At 42.9% G+C, this 22235-nt stretch overlaps 1 protein-coding gene across 2 annotated transcripts; it reads left to right on the forward strand.

The window, feature by feature from the left end:
* The first annotated feature begins 4445 nt into the window (after positions 1-4445).
* Positions 4446-21250, forward strand: WDR31 (WD repeat domain 31). Of its 2 annotated transcripts, none has more exons than XM_011950106.1 (9): positions 4446-4561; positions 5303-5435; positions 7449-7523; positions 13533-13677; positions 13777-13877; positions 15107-15174; positions 16184-16325; positions 17973-18135; positions 19700-21250. In XM_011950106.1, the coding sequence occupies exons 1-9, from the start codon at positions 4446-4448 to the stop codon at positions 19858-19860; spliced, it is 1104 nt and encodes a 367-aa protein (XP_011805496.1). In that variant the 3' UTR covers positions 19861-21250. The 2 variants fall into 2 exon arrangements, with proteins under 2 accessions (XP_011805496.1, XP_011805498.1); XM_011950108.1 differs by having other exon boundaries at positions 5306-5435.
* The last annotated feature ends 985 nt before the right edge of the window (positions 21251-22235 follow it).

Genomic DNA, 22235 nt, shown 5'->3' on the forward strand with positions numbered 1-22235 from the left:
AAAAATAAAAATAAAACAGGAGAAATTGCCTTTTTCACAAAAGCAGTAAACTCTGAAGTAAGCAGTCAACTCAAGATTTTTGATGAACAGAAGTACTATGTTAGGAGCAAAATCAAAATGTTTAATGATGTATTTAAATATATTTTGCATATTTAAAAAAAGATATATAATTAACATTATAGTATACTTTCCTGAATTGTGGAAATGTGAGAGAGATAATCTTGGAATTTTGTAAAATATTTCTTCCTTTGTGAGGGAAACCTACACCTAACCATCTCTTTAATAAACAAGGTCTTTATTTATCTTGTAAATCTCTTTTCAGTGCAAACATGCTTAGACAGAGAAGAGATTAACTTCAGTGGCTTCCCACTAATTACAGAGATTAAGAAGTGGCTGCCTGAACTATTTTCCAAAGGATACACATTACAAATTATTGGATAGGGGCAGCTCACCAAGAAGATCCTATTGGTTTGGGGGTAAGTAATTCTAAAAGTTATCTTTTCCGTAGAATGTCCCATGAATATGCTTTTCTTGGGAAGTATGGCTCTCTGACTATACCAATCAGTTTTGAGCAGAGCCAATCCATTTATAGCACCTGCAATTTCCAGTGACCTAGATCTGTGGATGACATCTGTCATTAGTTTGATGACAATGTTGAAAAATAGGTTAGGCTGGCAGATAAGAAGCCCTGCACCCTCTATCTATAAACAATACCACATCCCAAGCTTTTTGAAAGCTATCCTGAATTTTGCCTCTCAGCATATCTTGTGGTCTCTTACAGAAAATCCTGGACTATGTGAAGTGGAAGGGACTTTAGATTCGCCACTTCACAAGTATTTTTGTTGTACAGTACTGTGCAAGCCACTCAGGGTACAAAGATGAATAATGAAAGACCTTCTCTCGTTATACACATAATCTACTAAAAATAATTTCATCTAGTGTCCTAATTTTTTAGCTGGGGAGACTGAGGCCAGAGTGGGGAATGGAGCTGCTCAAGGACACATAATGGGATGAGGCAGGGCTGGGGTAGATCCTAGGTCTCTTGATGCCATTCACATTGTTTCCATTGCATTATGCTTTTCTGTATTGGTTACCTAGTCTTGTCAGGAGGTAATTCTATCTACTTCTCAAAACGTAGGCTGAAAGTCTTCTGGAAAGCTCTATTTTTTTAACGCTAATGGTATGAATGAGAATATTAAGTTGGTGCGTTTTAGCTGCTGTTCTCTCCTGTAGACAGTTCTTCCTAGAATTAGGTTGGTCGTGCCCATAAGAAACTCATTTCCTAGAACTTCTAAGCAGAACCTCAGAAGAAATGGGGACTGGGTGCTCCCACTGTCCCCCATACTTCCCTCAGCTCTTTGATATCATAGCTAGTTGCAGGGGACATGTGACCTGGAGTAGTTGAGACTGGTCCTTAGGTTCCTTCGGTCCCAGCAAATGTTCATGCTGGTCACATCTTCAGGTTTCTCTTTTTTTCAGTTTCACCAGCAACTGGTATAGGACCTACATAAATAAGGTGCTTAGGAGGTGTTTCCTGAATGAGTGGAGGAGCACGTTTGAATGCATAAGTCATTCTCTTTCTTTTCAGTTCTAGCCTTGTTAGTTGAGGGGGATGATACAAGTAAATCTGGAAAATGTTTCATTATTCTTTTTATTCTAATATGTAATCCAATATTAACATTATTTAAATTCTGGGTCACTGGCTCTCAAACTTTTTGGTCTCAGAACTTCTTTCCATTCTTAAAAATTAAGAACCCCTGAGGAGGTTTTGCTTATGTAGGTTATAGATTGGATTTGAATCCTGCTCTGCTACTATTGTTTGACATTAAAACTGAGATTGAATGCCACATGCAGGGTTTGTTAAATTTAAAAATAAATAAATGAGGCCAGGCACAGTGGCTCACACCTGTAATCCCAGCACTTTGGGAAGCCAAGGTGGGTGGATCACCTGAGGTCAGGAGTTTGAGACTAGCCTTGCCAAAAAATGGTGAAACCCCATCTCTACTAAAAATGCAGGAAAAAAAAAAAAAAGCCTGATGTAGTGGCACATGCCTGTAGTCCCAGCTACTTGGGAGGCTGAGACAGGAGAATTGCTTGAACCCAGGAGGCAGAGGTTGCAGTGGGCGGAGATCACTCCATTGCACTCCAGCCTGGGAGACAAGAGTGAAACTCCGTCTCAAAAAAATAAATAAAATAAATAAGTAAATGAATTAATTTAAAAAAACAGAAATTTTAAAGATATTTACTTATTAATTTTGAATTAGTAATAAACCTATTGCATATTAACATAAAACATCATTTTATGAAAAATAAATATACTTTCCAAAACCAAAATATTTAGTTAGAAAAAATGGTATTGCTTTATGGTTTTGCAAATTTCTAATGTTTCCCTTAAACAGGAGACAATTTGACTCGGATATCTGCTTCTGTATTCAGTCTATTGTAATCTATTGTTTATGTTGAGGTATAAAAAGAAAAGAAGGCCTGCACTTTGGGAGGCCAAGGCACATGGATTGCTTGAGCCCAGGAGTTGGCGAAACCCCATCTCTACAAAAAACACAAAAAAATTAGCTGAGCGTGATGGTGCAAGCCTATAGTCCCAGCTCCCCGGGAGGCTGAGGTGGGAGGATCACCTAAGCCTGGGAGGTGGAGGGTACAGTGAGATCACACCACTGCACTCCAGCCTGGGTGATAGAGTGAGACCCTGTCTCAAAATAAAAAAGAAAGGAGAAGGAGAAGGAAGAAGGAAAAAGGAAGGAGGAAGAAGGAAAAGGAGGAGAAGGGAGAAGGAAAAAGGAAGAAGGAAGAAGGAGAAAGAGGAGAAGGAGGAAGGAGGAGAAAAAAGGAGAGGAAGGGAGAGAGGGAGGGAGAGAAGGGCCTCACCGAGAGTTGTAGTTGGAAAAGGGAAGTCCTCCCAAACTCCCTGAAAGGCTCTCAGGAATCCCCCATGATCCATGGATCACACTTTAAGAACTGCTAGTTTAGGTCATTACCTATATTGTCTCATTTAGTGTCATTATTTCTAGCATCTCAGAACATCTATTTCCTGATTCTGACACACTGAGCGGTGCCGTAGTGAAATTATTAAAAAAAAAAAAAATCCAGCAACCAAGGAAGGTTATAACCTTCTAGAATAACTGAGGCTTTTCTTTTACAAGAAGCTTCAGTAATGTGAATTATTTTTTATTTTTGATTACATCTTCTTAGTATTTATTTTATTGTGGCAGAGTGCATGTAACATAAAATTTATGATTAGTAACATTTAGTATATAGAGACAATGTTGTGCAACCACCATCACTATCTAGTTTTAGAACATTTTCATCACTCCAAAAGGAAACTCTGCCTCTTAGTTTATTTGTGTTGCTTTAAAAAAATAACTGAGCCTAAGTAGTTTATAAAGAAAAGCAATTTATTTGGCTCACAGTTCTGCAGGCTGTATAAAAAGCATGATGTGGGCTTCTGTTTCTGGTGAGGGCTCAGGAAGCTTCCACTGTGGCAGAAGGCAAAGGAGAGCTGGCATCCCATGGCAAGAGAGGAAGGAACCAGATGAGGAGGAAGGTGCCAGGCTTTTTTAAAAACAGTTCTTGTGGGAACTAATAGAGTGAGAACTCACTAATTACCAGGGAGATGTCACCAAGTATTCATGAGGGATCTGGCCACATGACCAAAACACCTCTAACTAAGCCCTACCTCCAACATTGGGGATCAAATTTCAACATGAGATTTGGAGGGGGCACATATCCAAAATATATCTAGTCTATTAAGATATTCTATATTACATTCTATCTGTATCTATTAAGTAGTCACTCCCCAATCTCTTCCTCATCCCCGCTCTTGGCAACCATTAATCTGCTTTTTGTCTCTAGGTTTGCCAACTATGGATATTTCATATATATAGAATATGAACTATGTAGCCTTTTGTGTCTGACTTCTTTTGCTTAGCATGATGTTCTCAAGATTCACCCATGTTGTAGTATGTATGAGTACTTCATTCCTTTTAATGGCCAAGTAATATTTCATTGTATGGATTGACCACATGATGTTTATCCATTCATTTGTTGATGAATATCTGAGTTGTTTTCACTTTTCAGCCACTGTGAACAGTGCTGCTGTGAACATTTGTGCACAAATTTTTGTTTGAACATCTGTTTCTGTGTTTTTGGCTGTAAACCCAGGAGAAGAATTGCTGGACCATATGACACTTCTGTTTTTTAGTTATTACAGGACTTCTTAGTCTTTTTTAAAATCAGTTTTGTTTTGTGTATCTGCAACCTCAGGGCCGTAAGGGTGAAGCAGGGTGAGGAGGAAAAGCAAAAGCATACAATTAATTAGTCTAAAAAAGGATTTATTTTCAACATCATACTACCATTATTGTGCCTAACAAAATTAACAATATGTATTCTTTTTATTAAACAAGGAACGCAACTTCCAGCAGCCACAAGGGATGCTGCTACTCAGGTGCCAACTGGAACAAGCTCCTCCACAGAAGGTTTGGTGTAGGTTTTGTGCCGTGATGGGGAAACTGCAAAGCAAACTCAAACACAGCACTTACAAATACAGGTACAGCAATCCTCCCCTGGGAGCCCAGGTTTTATCATGCCCCATTAAAACTCTCCACTAAAGAAAGAGAAGACCCAGGATGAATGTTGATGGCCTTCCCTGAATAGTTTAGTGTGTTTTCTTTTGGATAAGAAACAGTCAGGGCTGGGTGTGCTGTCTCATGCCTGTAATCCCAGCACTTTGGGAGCCCGAGGTGGACAGATTGCTTGAGCTCAGTAGTTCGAGACCAGCCTTGGCAACACGGCAAAACCCTATCTCTGCAAAAAGTACAAAAATTAGCTGGGCATGATGGCATGAGCCTATAGTCTCAGCTACTTGGGAAGCTGAGGTGGGAAGATTGCTTGAGCCCAGCCATGTGTGCCACTGCACTCCAGCCTGGGCAACAGAGTGAGACCCTGTCTCAAAAGAAAGAGTCAGTTTATTAGCTAGTGGCTGCACCCATACACAGAGGGGCCTAAATCTTTAGGATTAATTGCCAGTGTGAGCAAAGAAAGACTCCTGGCTTCTTGGCTTCAGGATCCCCCTTTATCAGATTTCAATCCTTCAGTCATTCTGCACATTTTCAGAATAAATAATACCATTGCTGACAATGTCAGTGGGTCTCCCTTCTCTTCTCCTTTTTAAATATTCCTCCTTAGTCTGGCCTGAATTGCCTTCTTAACCCACATTCTTCTCCCTACCCCACCACACCCCCATCCATTCCCATGCCATTGGGTCTCTCATTTTCTATACTCTTTTTAGCAGGCCTGATGAAATTATAGAAGAGAGAATTCAGACTAAAGCTTTTCAAGAGTATAGCCCAGCTCACATGGATACCGTCTCTGTCGTTGCTGCTTTGAACTCAGATGTTTGTGTCTCTGGAGGGAAAGATAAGGTGGGGTTTGCCGTGTTTCCTGGGAAACGAACTTTATTGCAGGGAAAGGAAGATATTTTGAAAGGAAGTCTATCTAGGGTTTGCATTTCTGGAGCAGGGTTGATGAGTGTAAAAATATGGGCTTTAGAGTTAGGAAGACTGGGTTTAAATCCCTGCTTGGCCACTTCCCATTCGTTTGGACAAGTCTTTACATTTTTTTGAGCTTCAGTATTATCTGTTAAGTGGGAATAATAATGCTACCTCACAGGTGGTTATAAAGATTAAATCAAAGAACGTAGGTGAGATCCTTAACACTATGCCTGACCACCCACATGCTTTCTATAAATGGCAGAGATCATACTTCCCACCAATGCCATGTTACACCTACATGGAGACACAGGAGTTAATTATCAGCAAAAGGAACTTTCTAATCTCTTCTTTTATGCTCTTTACACTGGTATGCATTATGATTCCTCCCTGTGTTTTTGTCCTCCTTCCTCCCATTGTCGCATTTCTCTCCTTCATATTTGGATCTATCATAGCACTCACAGCTGGGATACTGGTAGCACAACTGCTAATTCTTTTTGTAGTGAATAATACTAATAATGGGCCGGGTGCGGTGGCTCACACCTATAATCCCAGCACTTTGGGAGGCCATGGCAGGTGGATCACTTGAGGACAGGAGCTGAAGACCAGCCAGGACAACATGGCGAAACCCCGTCTCTACTAAAAATACAAAAATTAGCTGGGCATGGTGGCGCATGCCTGTAATCCTAGCTACTTGGGAGGCTGAGGCTCAAGAATTGCTTGAACCTGGGAGGTGGAGGTTGCAATAAGCCGAAATCGGGCCACTATACTCCAGCCTGGGTGACAGAGCGAGACTCTGTCTCAAAAAAAAAAATAATAATAATGTCTCTCATTTTCAATAGCCTTTTAGAATCTTCAAATTCCATTTGCATACTGTATTCCACTGGTTCTAAGATGCATGTTTTCACATTTTATTTTATTTTATTATTATTTGAGAGGGAGTTTTGCCCTTGTTGTCCAGGCTGGAGTGCAATGGCTCAATCTCGGCTCACCTCAACCTCTACCACCTGGGTTCAAGCGATTCTCGAGCCTCAGCTTCCTGAGTAGCTGGGATTACAGGCATGTGCCACCACACCCGGCTAATTTTGTATTTTTTTTTAGTAGAGATGGGGTTTCTCCATATTGGTCAGGCTTGTCTTGAACTCCTGACCTCAGGTGATCCGCCCGCCTCGGCCTCCCGAAGTGCTAGGATTACAGGCATGAGCCACTGTGCCTGGCCCTGTTTTCACATTGTAACACTTCTTAAATCAGGATGCATCTAAGTATCCTAATTTAATTGGCAGTATTTTGTCTTAAAATCTAGGCCGGGCAGGGTGGCTCACTGCAGTCTCCACCTCCTGGGTTCAAGGGATTCTGCTGCCTCAGCCTCCTGAGTAGCTGGGATTACGGGCATGTGCCACCATGCCTGTCTTATTTTGTATTTTTAGTAGAGATGGGGTTTCTCCATGTTGGTCAGTCTGGTCTCTAACTCCCGACCTCAGGTGATCTGCCCGCCTCAGCCTCCCAAAGTGCTGGATTATAGGCATGAGCCACTGTGCCCAGCTTGAAATGGTAAATTTTTTAAAAAAGCACCACAACAAAAATATACAGTACAGTAGGGAAAACAAATCTAACCCTATGTGGAATTCTCCTTCACCATCTACAGCCAGAACCTCCAGTGGAATCATTTCTCCTTGGGGAATGTTAGCCCAAACGCATCAGTAAGTTTAGAGCAGTGGTCTAGTGTCAGAGGGAGAGACAGAGAACCACTAGGAGAAAAGAAAAGAAACTCAAAGGAGGGGCACATGAGGAGGGATGGCCACAACAGGGAACCCCTAATGCTTTGAGCAAGTCCCTGAACAGAGAGGGAGTGAGTGAGGAGGGAGAAAGTAAGGTGGGAATGCAGTAGAGGCTAGTGTCACTTTAACAAGAATTGAGTAATGAAACTAAAATCTTTACTCTCTTTAGACAGTTGTGGCATATAATTGGAAAACTGGAAATGTGGTGAAAAGGTTCAAAGGACATGAACATGAGATCACCAAGGTAATTGTCAAATGATTATTATGAAGGCAATCTGGAACTGAATAAAGGATAGCTAATAGTTCTAGATATTAAGGGTGACTGAATCTTTGATCTTAAGGAAAAATGCAAAGGCTTTGTTTGATGCTGTGAAGTCCTACTTCAGGAGAAACAGAGCAAACCATTCACTTAGTTGTTGTTACAGGCATATCGAACATAGTTTTTCTTTTGTCATTAAGCCCTTAATAGCACAGGTAGTAAACAGAACACAGCTGATAACAACTCTCTCTGACCTATCCTGTCTCAACAGGTATAGTACTGAAGGCTTACCCTGTACTTACCATAGCTAGGAAAATGACAAAATCCCTGTGCTCAGCAACCTTTTAGTCTAGTTGGGGACATTTAATGAACATTCAATAACAATGAAATAAAAATTAATTTGTTAGATAGCATTACAGACCAGAGTGAGCTTCCAGCAAAAATGATAGAGAATGCCAGTTTATATATAATTCCCTGCTCTGAAGTCCACCTAAATGAACCAAAAATTAAGATACACACTTCCTTTATAATGAAACTAGGCATCAGCCACAATCCCATAGCACAGAATATGATAGTTGCTTGCCAGATACATTGTGTTCTGAACTAGGCTGATAGGGAACACCATGCTCTAATTCACTTATCCCCAGATATTTGACAGAGTGCAGATTTCACTAAAAGAGCTGGTCCTGAATGGTCCTCCCAACAGCCCTTTATTTAGAAAGATGAGGACTAAGAACATGGATTGTTTACCAGTAAAACAAGACAATGTAACAAAATTGAGGCTGCTGCCAGCTTGCTTCTCTTTCTTCTAGTCACCCTAAAATGCCGAAGGACTGACCAGGCATGGTGGCTCATCCCTGTAATCCCAGTGCTTTGGGAGGCTGAGGCAGGAAGATCATTTGAGGCCAGGAATGTTTTGTTTTGTTTTTTGAGATAGAATCTCACTCTCTCTTGTGTGATCACAGCTCACTGCAACCTCCATCTCGCGGGTTCAAGCTTTTCTTCTGCCTTGGCCGCCCAAGTAACTGGGATTACAGACGTGTGCCACCACACCTGGCTAATTTTTATATTTTTAGTAGAGATGGGGTTTTGTTCGGTTGGCCAGGCTGGTCTCCAACCCCTGGCCTCAAGTGATTTGCCCGAGGCTGGGAGTTTAAAACCAGCCTGGGACATAGCAAGACCCCATCTTGACAAAAAATAAAAAAAACTAGCCAGGCACGTTGGTGCACACCTGTAGTCTCAGCTATTTAGACAAGACATAATCAGCCATCAATATTCAGGATGACAAATCAAGACATAATCAACCATGAATATTCAGCATGACAAATCAAGTTATAGTAGACCTTGGACTGAAAGGAAAGAAAGTGAGAGAGAATTGACTGTGTGTGAGTGTGTGTATGTGCGTGCACTTGTGTGTGTGTGCACATGCATGCGTGTGTGTGTGTGTGTGTGCATGTAATACTTGAGCATGTATCGAGCCTTGTTGAATTTACTGCCAAAGATTGGACTTGCCCTCATTCAAAGATGAAAAGATTAATAAGCAGAAAGGATCCAAAGTGAGGTCTATATGCCTAGATTTTTTAAAAATACACATATAACAAGCTAATGTCAGATGAAAATACACTTTGAAGGAAGAGCTACTCAAGAAGCAAAGATAAAATTTGATTAATGCTTTTTACTCTATAAATTAAGAGAACATGTACTCTATGAAACAATAAGTTGAAAAAATAAGACAAGCCAGGGGCAGTGGCTCATGCCTGTAATTCTGGCACTTTGGCAAGGCAAGGCAGGAGGATTGCTTGAGCCCAAGAATTTGAGACCAGCCCAGGCAGCATAACGAGACCTCATCTCCACAAAAAATTAAAAAATTAGTTGGATGTGGTAGTGCACGCCTATAGTCCCAGCTACTCAGGAAGCTGATGTGGGAGAATCATTTGAGTCCATGAAGTTGAAGCCATAGTGAGCTGTGATCATTTCACTGCACTCCAGCCTTGGTGACAGAGCAAGATTTGTCTCAAAAAAAAAAAAACAACAAAAAAAAAACAAGTGAGACAATAGAAGAATTATCTGGGAGAGAAAAGATTTGAGGAAAAATGTTATTAAAAAGTAAAAATTGGCCAGGCAGGGTAGCTCATTCCTGTAATCCCAACACTTTGGGAAGCTGAGGTGGGAGGATTGCTTGAGCTCAGGAGTTCAAGACCAGCTTGGGCAACATAGCAAGACCTGTCTATACTACAAATAAAAATACAAATACATTCGGTGGTCATAGTGGTGCATGCCTATAGTCCAAGCTACTTGGGAGGCTAAGGCAAGAGGATCGTTTAAGTCAGGGAGATGGAGGCTGCAGTGAGCTATAGTTGCGCCATTGCAGCCCAGCCTGGGTGACATAGCGAGACCCAGTCAGAAAGAAAGAAAGCGGGAGGGAGGGAAGAGAGAGAGAGAAAGAGAAAGAGAGAGAGAGAGAGAGAAGAGAGAAAGAAAAAAAAGAAAAGAGAGAGAGAAAGAAAGAGAGAGAGAGAAAGGAAAGGAAGAAAGAAAAAGATTATTTATGTGCGGAGAGTGTTGTTCATATGTAAAGGCATGGAAAGACATTCTTAAATTCGTAAAATCTTGCCATATGCAAAGCATTCCTGAATAATATAGTAGAAGGTATATTATTAAAGAATGTGAATGGGCCAGGCGCGGTGGCTCACACCTGTAATCCCAGCACTTTGGGAGGCCAAGGCGGGTGGATCACCTGAGGTCGGGAGTTCAAGACCAGCCTGACCAACATGGAGAAACCCCATCTCTACTAAAAATACAAAATTAGCCAGGTGTGGTGGCGCATGCCTGTAATCCCAGCTACTCAAGAGACTGAGGCAGGAGAATCGCTTGAACCCAGGAGGCAGAGGTTGTGGTGAGCCGAAATCGCGCCATTGCACTCCAGCTTGGGCAACAAGAGGGAAACAAACAAACAAAAAAATGCGAATGAATGATGAATAATAAAGCCAACTAATATTAAAGAAGTTCCAAACTGAATTCACTGTATGAGCCTTCAATCCAATTAAACACAGAATTATGTCTAAAGAATCGTCAAAACTAGGGCTATGAGAAGAAATGTAATTGTTTTAATTCTTTAAAAAATTTATATGAGTAAAATGCAAAATATTAATAATATGATAATGGACTGGATAAAAAACCTACAAAAGTGGGAACGAGCCAGAAGTAATATAATTGTGCTAATTAAAGAAACAATTTTTTGCCATACAGGAGATTCTTTTCTTTCTGAAATTAATACATTGAGAATATGAGTTTAAAGATATTAATACACATATAGAGGTATCATGAGAAGAACTCAGGTTACATATTATTTAAATTAAAAATATAAAGAAAGGGAAAAATAAATCTAAAAATAAATATACAATTTTATAGAAAAAGAAGACAATGAAAATATGACAAAATGTTTTTCAAAACCAACAGAAAAGATGGAAGAAACAAGATCAAATATATATATGATAGCAGTAAATGTAATTGGAATAAGTTCACTTATTGAAAGGCAGTACTCTTACTGAGTTATAACTAAAGCCACCTATACATTGTTTAAAAGAGACATATCTAGGCTGGGCATGATGGCTCACCTTTGCAATCCCAGCACTTTAGGAGGCCGAGGTGGGTGGATCACTTGAGGTCAGGAGTTCAAGACCAGCCTGGCCAACATGGCAAAACCCCATCTCTACCAAAAATTTAAAAAAAAAAAAAATTAGCCAGGCATGGTGGCACCCACCTGTAATCCCAGCTACGCAGGAGGCTGAGACAGGAGAATCACTTGAACCTGGGAGGCAGAGGTTGCAGTGAGCAGAGATCGTACCATTGCACTCCAGCCTGGGCGACAGAGTGAGACTGTGTCTCAATAAATAAATAAATAAATAAATAAGACATATCTAATGCAAAGCAGCTTTAAGATTGAAAGTAGGGGCTGGGTGCGGTGGCTCAAGCCTGTAATCCCAGCACTTTGGGAGGCTGAGACGGGCGGATCACGAGGTCAGGAGATCGAGACCATCCTGGCTAACACAGTGAAACCCCATCTCTACTAAAAATACAAAAAATGAGCCGGGCGAGGTGACGGGCACTTGTAGTCCCAGCTACTTGGGAGGCTGAGGCAGGAGAATGGCGTAAACCCGGGAGGCAGAGCTTACAGTGAGCTGAGATCCGGCCACTGCACTCCAGCCTGGGCGACAGAGCGAGACTCCGTATCAAAAAAAAAAAAAAAAGATTGAAAGTAAAGTAAAACAGTAAACATAGAACAGATATTTGTACACGCACACACATACACACACACACGCACACACACACATATATATAGCAACATTGTTTAGAATAGCCAAAAGCTGGAAACAACCCAAATGTCCTTTGACAGATTCATGGATAAACAAAATGTGGTAATATACATACAGTGAGCTATTTTTCACCCTTAAAAAGGAATGAAATAGGCCAGGCACAGTGGCTTATGCTTGTAAACCCAGCATTGTGGGAGACCCAGGCAGATAGATCACTTGAGCCTGGGAGTTTGAGGCCAGCCTGAGCAACATGGCAAAAACCCATCTCTACAGAAAATACAAAAATTAGTCGGGTGTGGTGGCACACACTTAGAGTCCCAGCTATTCAGGAGGCTGAGGCAAGTGGATTGCTTGAGCTCAGGAAGGGAAGGTTGCAGTGAACTGAGACCAGGTCACTGCACTCCAGCCTGGTTGACAGAGCAAGACCCTGTCTCAAAAAAAAAAAGAAAGAAATTCTGATACATGTTACAACATGGCTGAACCCTGAAAATATTATGCTAAGTAAGAGCCGGACACAAAAGGACAAATATGGTATGATTCCGCTTATATGAGGTACCTAGAATAGTCAAGTCCATAGAGACAGAAGTAGAATAATTGTGCGTGCCAGCGGCTGCGGGGAGAGGAAAATGGACAGTAATTGTTTAAAGGTTGTAGAGTTCAGTTTGGGATGATGGAAAAGTTCTAGAGATGATAGTGGTGATGGTTATACAACAAGGAATGTACTTGTTGCCACTGAATTGTACACTTAAAAATGGTTAAAATTGTAAGTTTTATGTATATTTACCACAGTTACCAGAAAAAAAAAAAAAAAAAACATGATGGAAGAGATCAGAACAGGAAGAACAGGTCAGCAAAGATATATCAGGCAAATGTAAACAAACAGAGCAGGAGTTGGGATGATAATATCAAGCAAAGTTGTATTCAAGGTAAAAAGCATAAAATGGAACAGAGATTCACTTCAAATTCTTCATAAGTACAACAGAATCACCTGTCATAACAGTACAGTATCCATTTTTGGGGTGCGGTGATGATCAGGTGTAAAAGGAATCCCACAGGAGGACGTTCTATAGGAAGCCCAAGAGGGGAAACATCCTCACCAAGGTGACATGATCTGAGGAGGTGAGATTTTTAACCTTACCCTGAAGGACAGGAGGAAATCTGCTACATAAAGGAAAAGGTAGCACAACATTGAAAAAGGTGGAAATTCAGACTGGCCCATGCTTTGCATTCATAGATTTCAAGCTTAGGTATTACTCTTGAGAAGTGTGTGTGGGGGCCAGGTGCGGTGGCTCACGCCTGTAATCCCGGCACTTTGGGAGGCCGAGGTGGGCGGCTCACCTGAGGTCAGGAATTGGAGACCAGCCTGGCCAACGTGGTGAAACCCTGTCTCTACTAAAAATACAAAAATTAGCTGGGTGTGGTGGCTGTCGCCTGTAATCCCAGCCACCTGGGAGGCTGAGGCAGGAGAATCACTTGAACCCGGGAGGTGGAGGCTTCAGTGAGCCAAGATAGCACCACTGCACTCCAACCTAGGTGACAGTGAGACTCCATCTCAAAAAAAAAAAAAAGAAGTGTGTGGGGAGGGAGTTATGCAGACTCATCTTTTTCCCCCAATTTAAAGTCCAGTCCAACTAGCACACCAGAGCTATTTCAGTGTTATTGTTTTTTCCCTGAGCAGGTAACCTGTATTCCCAATTCCAGCCAGTTCTTCAGCGCCTCTCGTGACAGGATGGTCATGATGTGGGACTTGCACGGTTCCTCACAACCAAGGCAGCAATTGTGTGGCCATGCCATGGTGGTCACCGGATTGGCTGTGAGTCCAGGTAAAACAAAGTGAACCTCTTCCCAACACCTTAATACTTTCTGAAAAGCCCTGTTCAGGTCCCCTCTCACAGGCTGTCTTCTCACCATTGTTTCCAAAGACTCATCACAGCTGTGCACTGGCTCTCGGGACAACACCCTGCTTCTGTGGGATGTGGTGACAGGACAGAGTGTGGAAAGAGCATCTGTCTCCAGGAACGTGGTATGAACTCGAACTTGGTGCAGAACAGGGCAGCAGAAAGGAGCATGGGGTGAAGGAAAGGCTCAGGAGAGAAATCGGGAGGCCCACGAGCAGAAATTAGAGGCTGGGTCCCAATTGCTGTCCCCTAACCTACTGTGAGACCCTGGCCTCTCGGGGTTATTAGATTAGATGGTCCCTTGAGTCTTCTGCTCCAGACAATGATTTTACTCACTCATGTGGAAATTAAAAATGGTCTTCATTATTTATTTCACTATTCCTTTTCTTCTGTGGGCCAGACACTGTGCTAGGAACAGGGTTAGTGACCAAGGACAGAGTTCCTGTCTTCCAGGAGCTCACAGCTTATGCTTATTGTATGTTCATACGTGTAACATCATGTGGAGAAATAAACATTACCTTTAGCTTTATGTAGAATTTGCATTGCTTTTGAAGGACTAGTTGTTTTCTAGTAGCAGACTGGTATAAACTGCAGAGCCTTTGGAGTCAGTCATACCCAGGTTCAAGTCATGGATCTATTACTTACCAGCTATGTTATCTCAAGGAAGTTACTTAAGCTCTTAGAGTGTCTGTGTCTTCATTTATAAAATGGGGAGAATTCTATCACCTGCTAAGGTTCTTCAGAGGATGAATTGAAATACTAGATGTGAAATACCTGTCGTTGTACCTGACCCATAGTAGATGTCCTTTTAGTGGTCGTCAAATTTCAGTCCCAGTCATCTTTTCTAATTTTGAAGATAACTGCCAATGGTTAGATGTGCTTGCCCCATGCCCTCTATATTGGTGGAGTTTACTGGAAGAAAAGAAAATCCTGTTATTTTGGGTTATTTTGGAAACTGTTTTATGCCTGTCCAAGCAGGGGCCTGCAGGGATAAAGAGAAACATGAATGCTCTTCCTGATCCCCATGAGGTGTTGGGCTAGAATTTCAGTGAACCCGCCTTACAACAGGTGCTGTTCTATCTGCCACACGGCTGGGGTTTCAGGTACTCTAAGGGTGCCTGCATGTATTTTGGTGCTCACAACTGGCCCAGCTGTTCCCTTGCTGCTGATAACCTGGGAGATGCAGGTAGAGCATGACTGATGGGTATCTGCAAAATGTAAGATGCCTGTAAATGAATTTGCTAGTTCAGAATCCTTGAGAAGAGGCACAGTGATGCTAGTTAGCACATTTGACAGGAATTACAGCAGAGGAATGACTTGGTGTGAGAAGTTCTGAACATTTTGCTTTTTCTAGGTCACTCACCTATGCTGGGTCCCCAGAGAACCATACATACTACAGACCTCTGAAGATAAAACCCTCAGGTGGGCTTACTGAGCAGCAGTAAAAGTGTTTCTTGTGAGGTTTGTGACTCCCATGTGTACATGGCTCCATTCCCACTCTGCTTATCCACATTGCTCTGCCCTTCCCAGAGCCTTCTGTTCCTCTGCCCTTCACTGGTGATGGGGCCTCTCTGCTCTGGCCCCATGGATCATTAAGGTAGGGACTGTATGCTGTGAGATCAGGCCTGGTAAAAGCCCCTGTTCTCGGTTTCAAAGCATCTGATTCAGCCAGCTCCGGCTATGTGAATGTGTTCAGATTAACCCCAGAATCAGTCACTTGCTTGTCCCACCCTGTCGGGCTGCCTGGCTCTCCTTGCTACTCCTGCATGGCTCCTGGTGTTCTCAGTCACCCAGCCTTCAGCTGAAGCCCTCCCTGGGGAAACAGGGTCGAAATCAGCATCAGGGGAGTCAGTAAAGTCAATAGTTCTTAGACCGGAGAGCATAACTAGAAACTTTGGATCTCAGAAGAGATTCTCCTTAGAAAATGGTAGGAATGGGGTAAAGAGGTAAAAATAAAATAAGGAGCAAAACAAAATACTCCCCAGTGGACCCCATAGCCAAGGGTGGCCATGACCTGTATGTAAATCTTCTGTAACCGATTCTGAATGATGACTGATCTTCCATATCATAATAAGTATCTTTTTAAAAATTTAAGTCACAGGCACAGAAATATCCTTTTGTCCATGGAAAGCAGTGCCTCAAAGGACCAAATTAACAAATTAACTTGTACAATTAAGATGCTTGGTCTCAATTTCTATTAACTGATCTCAAAATAGAAAGAACTCAGATGTTATTCAATTTGGTTACTTCCTGCCAGCTTTAGAGTCTCAGAGATTGATCTGGTTCATGCTGCTGTTTTTAGGTAAATCATGCCATTCCATTCTGGCTGGCCTACACAGCAAAGAGCCAAGACTTTTATGGTAGTGGGACAATATGGATGTATTTCAGTCACATTTACTACAAGCTAATTTCCTGCCCTAATCTCTTTCAGATTGTGGGACAGTCGGGGGCTGCAGGTAGCTCATATGTTTCCTGCAAAGCAGTACATTCAGACCTACTGTGAAGTCAGTGTGGATGGACACAAGTGTATCTCCTGCAGCAATGGCTTTGGAGGAGAAGGCTGTGAAGCCACGGTAGGAGACTGTGTGAGGTCCAGGTATCTGGTTGCTGATGAACAGATCACTTACTCTGGCCTCATGCCTATAGCTGTGCTACACAGGCGAGCTCTGCTAATGGCTCAGGCTTCTTTCAAAAGCATACTGTGAGTGATTCTTTGCATTCCAGTTGCTTCATTTAAGAAACATTCATAGGGGAGGCCGAGGCAGGAGGATTACTTGAGCCCAGGAGTTTGAGACTAGCTTGGGCAACAGAGCAAGACCCTGTCTCTATATAAAAATAAAAAGTTAGCTGGGCATGGTGGCATGTGCCTGTAGTCCAAGCTATTCAGAGGCTGAGGTGGGAGGATCAACTGAGCCTAGGAGTTTGAGGCCAGCCTGGGCAACAAGGGAGACCCCATCTCAAAAAAATAGAGAAAGAAAAGAAAAGAAACATTCATCAACTTAGGGCTCTCTGAATTGGTAGTAGGAAATAGGAATGGGATGAGAGTCAAGATGGGGAAGAGCTAAACACAGAGCTAGTCTGCTGATGTCTCTACTCGCAGCAGAGCTTGGAGAGGGGAGGGACTGTTTGAAGAACGAGATTTATTCCCATTATAGGCATGGCCACAGTAAAAGAAGCTCAAGCTTTTTAGGAAATTTGGAGCTCTAGTGTTGGTCCAGGGCCTACTCCATCCCTTACTCATATACCTTCCTTGCAGTTAATTTTGGAATAGATTGCCTAGGCTCCTCCAAAGCACCTTTGATTCATAACTGTAGAATATCAATTAAAAGGGTTATCTAGTATTCAAATAGAACAATATGCCTCCTATTTTATTGAACATTTCTTGTGTGCTGGGCACTGGGCTGAGCACATCACATGTAATATCTCATTTAATCCTTAAAAACAACCCCATGAGTTAGGTACTATTATAATTCCCATTTCACAGACAAGGAAATAGAGGCATGGCAAGTTGATATCTCTTGCACAAGACCACATCCCTAGTAAATGGTAGATTGGGGTGTTGCAGCCTTTGAATGTAGCATCTCTTTTCTAAGTGAAACATTTCCAGCTCCTACAGCTATTCCCTGGGTAACTTCATTATCTTTTTGGACATAATTAAATTTGCTCTCCTCCCTGAACATTATTCTCCAGCTGTGATCTGATCTGTATCTATGATAGTAGGACTGGCAGCACTGACTGGCACTTCCCTCTTGTAGACACTAGTCTTCACACATCAAGGTTCAGCATCTAGGCATTAAATCAGAATGTCTACACTTATATGTACTTATACCTATGAGGTACTTCTAACCATGGGGTCCCTACAGGACCCACAGATGCCAAGAGGTTGAAATAAAGCAGCTCTTGAGTTGCCATGAAAGCAAACCACGCCATACTGTTGTTTCGGGTTCCCCATGATGGAACACCATCATGCTGTAGGACTAGGAGCTTTTACTTCCCTAACCATTAAAAAGGCAAAAACTTATGACACATTCTTAACCAGGGTTGTTTGAGACATAGTTGAGGCTTAAAATAATCACTAGATGGGGGTTGTTGGGTCTGTGGATGGATGAAGATAGGTGAGCAGGTAAGTGGAGGGAATAGGTACATCATGGGAGCGGGGGGAGATTCGTGGACGAAGCTTGACGAGTAAGTATGAGCTGGTCCATGTCATTACTTTGCAGTTGTGGGACCTAAGACAGACTCGAAACAGAATATGTGAGTATAAGGGGCATTTCCAGACTGTTGCATCCTGCGTCTTTCTACCAAGAGCATTGGCCTTGATGCCTTTAATTGCTACCTCATCACATGATTGCAAGGTGAAGATTTGGAACCAAGATACTGGAGGTAAAGAGCCTGCTGTCAGTTCTCCTCAAAAGACACATGAAGTCCTAAAACCTTCTTTAAAACTCCCTCTTCCCATTGCTCAGCATTACAAAGCCACCCATCTTCTGCCACTGTCCAGTCCTGTGGTTAAGAGGTGATGTCAAGATGCTATCCCCATGTATCCCCTGGTACTATGTTGTATAGACTCATTCCTGAGAACTCACATAGATTTGGCTCTTACATTCTTTCTCCCTGAAGTTCTTCATCAGATTCTAATTTGTGACACTTAAAATACCTGGAAAAGAGAACAAGAATTGCCACTTTTGAATTCTTCTTTCGAGGACTAAAATGAAACCCTCAGCTTTTGGTGAGGTTAAGGGGGAGTAAGGATAGTTTCAGAAAGTCTCTGCCCTGTTTTGATTCTGTAGCTGAAGTTTAAGAACACAGTAAGCTCATAACATTTCAAAGCATCAGAGAAAAAGGATGTCTTATGCAACAACCCAGGTCCCCAGATTCCTGGATCTGCTAGAGTTAGCCCCTGCTGGCCGATTGTTAAATATTCAGGATTTTTGTGAACTGGTTTTTAAACCTTTGGTGGCCTGAAATCTGATCATGGTGGAGGTATTTACACCATGAAAACTGACAAGTGCTATGAATCGGTGGTGGTGGTGTTTTTTCCTCCAGAAAGCTGGTTTACCAGCACGCCACTGCCTCCATCTGTTCTGTCCTGGACACAGGGTTCTGCCACAGACAGAAACAGCATTGACTTAAAGAACTTTAAACCAAATCTCTCCTACAGCAGTCTTCTAGAACTCAGCTCCTCTCAGGGGAGACAGGGTAGTTCCCTCAGAGAATAGAGGCGGGACCGTGTCTTGTGGGCACTCTGCAAATAGCTGTGGCCACAAGCCAAACTTCCATAGTAAGGACAGCCTGCTGTACTGTCACCTGGAGTGGCTTCTCCAGCCACCCAGGTGTAACAGTTGCTTGAGGAAAAAGAGCAGATGTTTTAGACTTAATGATCATAAACCTTACCAGGGAGAACGAGGTCTGAGAGTATTGACCTGACCAAGTGGCACAGATTCCCTGCCCACCAGGTATGAGCCTGTAGATTTTAGAAGAGTGGCCTCTAAGATGCAGATGGAGGGAGATGGGTCAGCTGAAACCCCTAAAGAATGCCTTTCAGGCTCCCCTATTATCCTTCATCTCCAAGGCATCAAGACCCCAGGAAGCCAGCAGCTAAAGATCAGTATTCTTATATGTTTTTCCCTGCCTGGGCCCTGCTTTATTCTCTGGGCAGGTGACTGAGGGCACCTTTGTAACATGTCTTTAGCCGGTGAGAACCTGATACTTCTTGGTGATAGAATGCATCCTGTTTGGCCCGTGTGCCATTCTCTACCATTGATGTCGTGGGGTTGGCCCAAGTTCTGACCTCCCTGGTATGCTTTCCTCTGAAGAAGTGGGGCCTCTCTCATACTGGTTAGATATGTACAGCAAATGCTTTATTTCCTCGCATTTCTCATGAAGACATCACGTTTCGTGATGCTACACTCTTGGCCTAATCTGCTGGTTCCCCTTTTCCCCCCAGCCTGCCTTTTCACCTTGTCTCTGGATGGATCAGGACCCTTGACTTCTCTGGCTGTTGGTGACGCCATCTCCTTATTGTGTGCAAGTTTTAACAGAGGAATTCACTTACTCAGAATGGACCACAGCCGAGGGCTGGAACTGCAGGAAGTGGCAGCATTCTGAGGCCAACAGACACTCACTGGACAATATCAAACCATGGCCCTTTCTCAGCGTGGGTTTGTGTCTTTCCCATTTATCTTGTGGGGAGTGGGATGTAGAGCTGGTATTCTTTGCTTAGGTTCACTTAGAAGACGTATCAGTGTTGTAAGTCAAATAATTTAAGTCCAGTGATTCAAAATCAGGCATAGAGTCCAGAAACATGGACTACACATAAAGTTCTCTATTTAAATTAAATACAAATGCAACTTTTTAGTGAGCTTGTAGGACTACTCTTCAAAAAAAGTTTATTGCTCAGAATGATGACCTGTAAATGTAAGAGTGGCAGGCCTCTGTCTGTGAAAGTCAGAACACAGGGCTCAAGCCTCTGAAACTGACCCTTTCCAAGTCTTCACAAAAGAAAAAAGGCAATGGGGAGAGAGAGTGTTTTGGTTACATCAGAAATAATTGAGATGGGAAAGAATAGTGCAGCTCCATAGAGGAGACAGACTGTAGACAATGAGATTAAGCTTCAGTCACTGCTCCTCAGCAATGTGAAGAATCAAAGTCAGGGCAAGCAAGCGAAAGCTTGGACTTCTATTCAAAGTGGCAGCAGAGTGGGAGGGCGGTGCCCTTCTAGCCCAATGCTGCTGAACTTGTGTGAAAATCAGACCTGAGATGGCTTGAAGCGGCCAAGAATCACATGGGCATTGCCCAGAATTATAGGAGTTAGCACATCTGCTCTACAGATAAGAAAACATTGAAATTCAAAGGTTAAGGCCAAAAATATCTCACTTGCAATTTTAATATTTTTGTTTGGATTTATATAAATGAAACATATATATATATGTTTTGGAATGGCCAGAGTGAGGCAAAGGGGATCCCTGAAATAACATTAGAACATACAGGAAAAACGAGGCAGGCGGATCACTTGAGGTCAGGAGTTGGAGACAAGCCTGTATGCGCGTGCCTGTAGTCCCAGCTACTCAGGAGGCTGAGGTGGGAGAATCACTTGAAGCTGGCAGGCAGAGTTTGCAGTGAGCTGAGATTGTGCCACTGCACTCCAGCCTGTGTGACAGAGTGAGAGACCTTGTCTTGAAAAAAAAAAAATACAGGAAAAAGAGGGATGGAGTCAACTGTGCCCCGACATTAAGCCCCCTTCAGTGAGGAGGGGCAAGGTGCTCAGGCCTGCCTGTGTGGCCCCCAGGAGTCAGACCTCAGCCTCATGCTCACAGGCCCATTTTCATCCAGGGAAAATGGAGTCCTTTCTGCCTTCAGAGATGCCCACACATAAGGTACATGAGGCCTGGAGATTCCCTTTCTGACAAGTCCCAGCCAAAGAAAGATTTTGCATTTGTCTTCTCTGGCCTCTGCTTGTCTCTGATACCAGTGGCTGACAGCCACCTTCCTTGTTCCCTCTCTTGGTGTGATCATGGCTAACTACAACCTCGATCACCAGGGCTCAATCAATTCTCCCTCCTTAGCCTCCTAAGTAGCTGGACTGCGGGCATGCACCACCACACGTGGCTAATTTTTTGTGTGTTTGTGTAGTCTCCTGGGCTCAAGTGATCCATCTGCCTCAGCCTCCTTAAGTGTTGAGATTACAGGTATGAGCCACTGCATCCAGCTGAGAGTCTGTTCTTAAGCTAGTACAAAGAGTCAGACTGGACTTTGAATCTCCACTTCTCCATTTAGCTGGATGATCTTGGGCAAGTTATAAAATCTGTTTCCTCTTCACTTTATAACATGGGGCTTATGATCATACCTCACCACAGGGCTGTTCTGAAGACTGGATATAGCTATTTTAAATGCTAGGAAAGGCCAGGTACAGTGGCTCCTAGCACTTTGGGAGGCCGAGGCAGGAGGATCACCTGAGGTCGGGAGTTTGAGACCAGCCTGACCAACATGGAAAAACCCCATCTCTACTAAAAATACAAAAATTAGCCGGGCGTGGTGGTGCCTGCCTGTAATCCCAGCTACCTGGAAGCCTGAGGCGGGAGAATTGCTTGAACCCAGGAGGCGGAGGTTGCGGTGAGCCGAGATTGCACCATTGCACTCCAGCTTGGGCAACAAGAGTGAAACTCCATCTAAATAAATAAATGCCGGGAAAGATGCTGACAAATGGTAACCATAATTATTTATTGTCCTCTCTGTCCAGACTAAATATTCCCTTTCCATATTAAACATTTACAATTCTGCCAGATGCGTTAGCTCATGCCTGTAGTCCCAGCACTTTGGGAGGCTGAGGCAAGCAGATCACAAGGTCAGGAGTTCGAGACCATCCTGGCCAACATGGTGAAACCCCGTCTCTACTAAAAATACAAAAATTAGCTGGGTGTGGTGGTGTGCACCTGTAGTCCCAGTTACTCAGGAGGCTGCGGCAGGAGAATTGCGTGAACCCG

Source organism: Colobus angolensis, unplaced genomic scaffold (genome assembly GCF_000951035.1).
Source record: "Colobus angolensis palliatus isolate OR3802 unplaced genomic scaffold, Cang.pa_1.0 Scaffold301, whole genome shotgun sequence".
In the NCBI taxonomy this organism is placed as follows: domain Eukaryota; kingdom Metazoa; phylum Chordata; class Mammalia; order Primates; family Cercopithecidae; genus Colobus; species Colobus angolensis.

What these genes read in the sequence shown, in the direction of transcription:
- WDR31 (XM_011950106.1), top strand. Translation starts at nt 4,446, where the DNA reads ATGCTGCTACTCAGGTGCCAACTGGAACAAGCTCCTCCACAGAAGGTT. An exon ending in TCTCTGGAGGGAAAGATAAG is followed by an intron (nt 5,436 to 7,448) that starts GTGGGGTTTGCC and finishes TACTCTCTTTAG; the next exon opens with ACAGTTGTGGCATATAATTG. An exon ending in TTGGAACCAAGATACTGGAG is followed by an intron (nt 18,136 to 19,699) that starts GTAAAGAGCCTG and finishes TTTTCCCCCCAG; the next exon opens with CCTGCCTTTTCACCTTGTCT.